The sequence below is a fragment of the Lepidothrix coronata genome, unplaced genomic scaffold (assembly GCF_001604755.1).
Source record: "Lepidothrix coronata isolate B3197 unplaced genomic scaffold, Lepidothrix_coronata-1.0 Scaffold302, whole genome shotgun sequence".
Taxonomy (NCBI): domain Eukaryota; kingdom Metazoa; phylum Chordata; class Aves; order Passeriformes; family Pipridae; genus Lepidothrix; species Lepidothrix coronata.
In genome coordinates this window covers 260,150-263,028 of record NW_016690482.1, presented here as the reverse complement: position 1 = coordinate 263,028, position 2,879 = coordinate 260,150, and the positions used below count along the sequence as shown (strand labels likewise).

The 2,879-nt window shown below is 47.5% G+C and overlaps 1 protein-coding gene across 1 annotated transcript in view; it reads right to left on the bottom strand.

Annotated features, from left to right (window-relative positions):
• Nucleotides 1-6: 6 nt before the first annotated feature.
• The window catches only part of RHPN1 (rhophilin Rho GTPase binding protein 1), a 42,405-nt gene continuing 39,532 nt past the window's right edge, over nt 7-2,879 (bottom strand). The window contains exon 11 of the mRNA XM_017837376.1: nt 7-1,840. Within this exon, the coding sequence (XP_017692865.1) occupies nt 1,577-1,840 (264 nt within the window). The 3' untranslated portion in view covers nt 7-1,576. The remainder of the gene's footprint in view (nt 1,841-2,879) is intronic.

Here is a 2,879-nt window from a genome sequence, read left to right as displayed (position 1 = left end):
AGAGGCTTCTTGGTCAACAGCACAGAGCTACAAACCCTCCTTTAGTTCCCAGAATCATGGGATGGGCTGGGAAGGGCTTTAAAGGCCATCTCATTCCAAGCCCGCCGTGGGCAGGGGCACCTTCCACCAGAGCAGGTTGCTCCAAGCCTCGTCCAACCCGGCCTTGCTCCTTTAAGTTCTCCTTAAGCCCTGCCCAACCTGGCCTTGTTCCTTTAAGTTTTCCTTAAATAAAAGGTTAGGAGCTTGGCACGTGGGGATTGAGTCACTCAGAAGAAGTCCCAATTGTGCCGTGGCAACAATCCGCCCCCCCCTCCCCTCCCTGCCACGTTCTCTTCCTGAAACTCAAAATTCCTCCTGACTTCCAAAGTACAAAAATACAACCACAACCTCTCTCTGAAGGGTATTTTATACCTACCAAGATCATCCAAGGCCTGAAGACCAGACAGAGCTTTTTAAGCCTTCAGGAAAAATAACACCCAAGGCAGGAAGGAGCCGGAGAGGAAATTTTGCCGACGGATCCGAGCACGGATTCGGAGCCTCCTGGCATTCCCAGTACAATTAGCAAGATGCATGGATGCATCAGCCCTGGGGTTGGAGTGCTGACAGCACAGTGTGAGGGTATTAGCAACGTGTGCAAGATCCAATAGCAGCAGAAATTTAGTAGTTTAATAATCTGGAGGAGTTATCTGCCTGGAATTTTAAATCTCCTGCCAGGAGGGGGAAAAAAACCCAACAAACCACCAACCCAAGGCTCTCTGCTATTAATCTACTCAGGGAATATTTAGGCCAATCCACCTCTACTGATTAAAAAAAAAAAAAAAAAAAAGGCCAGACAACAAATGGTAAGTCTTTCCCTTTTCTTCCAAAGAAGCTGAATGTGCAGCTGGGGCTGGATTTGCTGAGCCAACCTGGGGGTTTATTTAAAAAACAACAAAAAAACCTCACCCCCCCCCAAAAAAAGCACTAAAAATGGTCAAACCATCCTAATTTTACCCCGTTTCACTGGGAGATCTCTAAGGGGTGGATGCACAAGCCGGTGCTGTGACCCCTTGATGGGGTCACCATGAGTTGTTGATGCCCATGGGGTCCCCTCTCCTGAAACAGGGGGGTCCCAGGGGGAGCTGCTGAAGGATTCAGCTGTGCCAGCAGCTCTCTGGCAGTGGTGTCATCTTCTGCCTCGCAGAGAAAGCCCAAGAGATGCTAAAGGAGGTCACAGCTTTTGCTTTAATGGCTGAGGGCTGGGTTTGGCGGCTCCTCACATCGAGCTGGTGACACAAACCAGGCCCTGCTCAGACCAAAACTCCCCCCAACCCCTGAAGAGCAACAAAAAACCGATTAAAAACCACGACTAAATCAGGGTTTTCCCCTTGTTTCGCTGAGGAGGGACGAGCTGGGACATGGAGGAGTCCAGAGCTGGGAGATAGAGGAGTCCTTTTCCAAGAGGATCTGTCCCCTGGGGTGAGGGGTCCTGGCAGCCCCGACACCAGCACAGCCCAGCCAGGCCATCAGTGCTTCCAAGACTTCCCAGATAGCCAGTCCTGGAGCTAGAGGGACACAGAAGAGCCCGGTGAGCCCCTCAGTACATGGCCTCGTTGTCCCCCACAGCAGTGAAGGGGACGCCGCTGTAGGTGCTCTTCTTGCTGCGCTTGCTCTTCTTGCTCCACACCAGCAGCGTGCTGGGGCTCTTGCTGTTCATCAGGCTCTTCCTGCTGTTCTCCTTGTTGCTCTTCAGCATCCCCGAGGACATCCCTGCCACCTTCTTGTCCACCTGCTTGGGAAGGAGGGAGAGGGGAGTGAGAGCCAGGGCAACTCCCGCGGTTCCCGCAGCTGTCAAATCAACCTTAGAGAAGTTTTAGTGCAGCTTTTTAATACCTTTATCTCGCTGGCACCTTTACACAAGACTTCTAAAAATGCTGTTTGTCATTCCTGGTTAAGAATTTTTACCTGGACCTGACAGTTGTGTCCCCTCCTCAGTCTGGAGGGGGAAAGGTGAAAACATGCTGAGAGAGAGCCACAACACTCGATAAAAACCACTCAAAGCCACCCAGGAGCCTTGAAACCCTTCCAGAAGGTGGGATGCTGTGCCAGAGGAGATGAGGAAGAGAAGATGAAGAGATGGGCTTTTTAGGACCTCTGGCTCAAATTCAGGGGCGTGGCGAGGGCGGTGCTGTGGGAGGGACGGTTTTAGAGGCGGGTGGGACGGATAAGGGAAGGTCCAAATATTGTCATTAGGACCTGAATGTTGGCATTAGAACCCAAATAACGTAATTAGAATCTGAGTATTGCCATTAGAACCCAAATAATGTAATTAGAACCCGAATATTGTCATTAGAACGTGAATATTGTCATAGAACTTGAATATTGTAACTAGAACCTGAATATTGTCATTACAACTCGAATATTGTCGTTAGAACGTGAATATTGTCATTAGAACTTGAATATTTTAACTAGAACCTGAATATTGTCATTACAACCCGAATATTGTCATTAGAACTTGAATATTGTCATTAGAACCCGAATATTGTCATCAGAACCCGAATATTGTCATCAGAACCCGAATATTGCCATTAGAACTTGAATATTGTCATTAGAACTCAAATAGTGTCATTAGAACCTGAACATTGTCATTAGAACTTGAATAATTGCCATTATAAGCTAAATATTGTAATTAGAACGTGAATATTGTCACTGGAACCCAAATATTGTAACTAGAACCTGAATACTGTAACTAGAACCTGAGTATTGCCATTAGAACCCGAATATTGTAACTAGAACCTGAGTATTGCCATTAGAACCCGAATATTGTAACTAGAACCTGAGTATTGCCATTAGAACCCGAATATTGTAACTAGAATCTGAGTATTGCCATTAGAACCCGA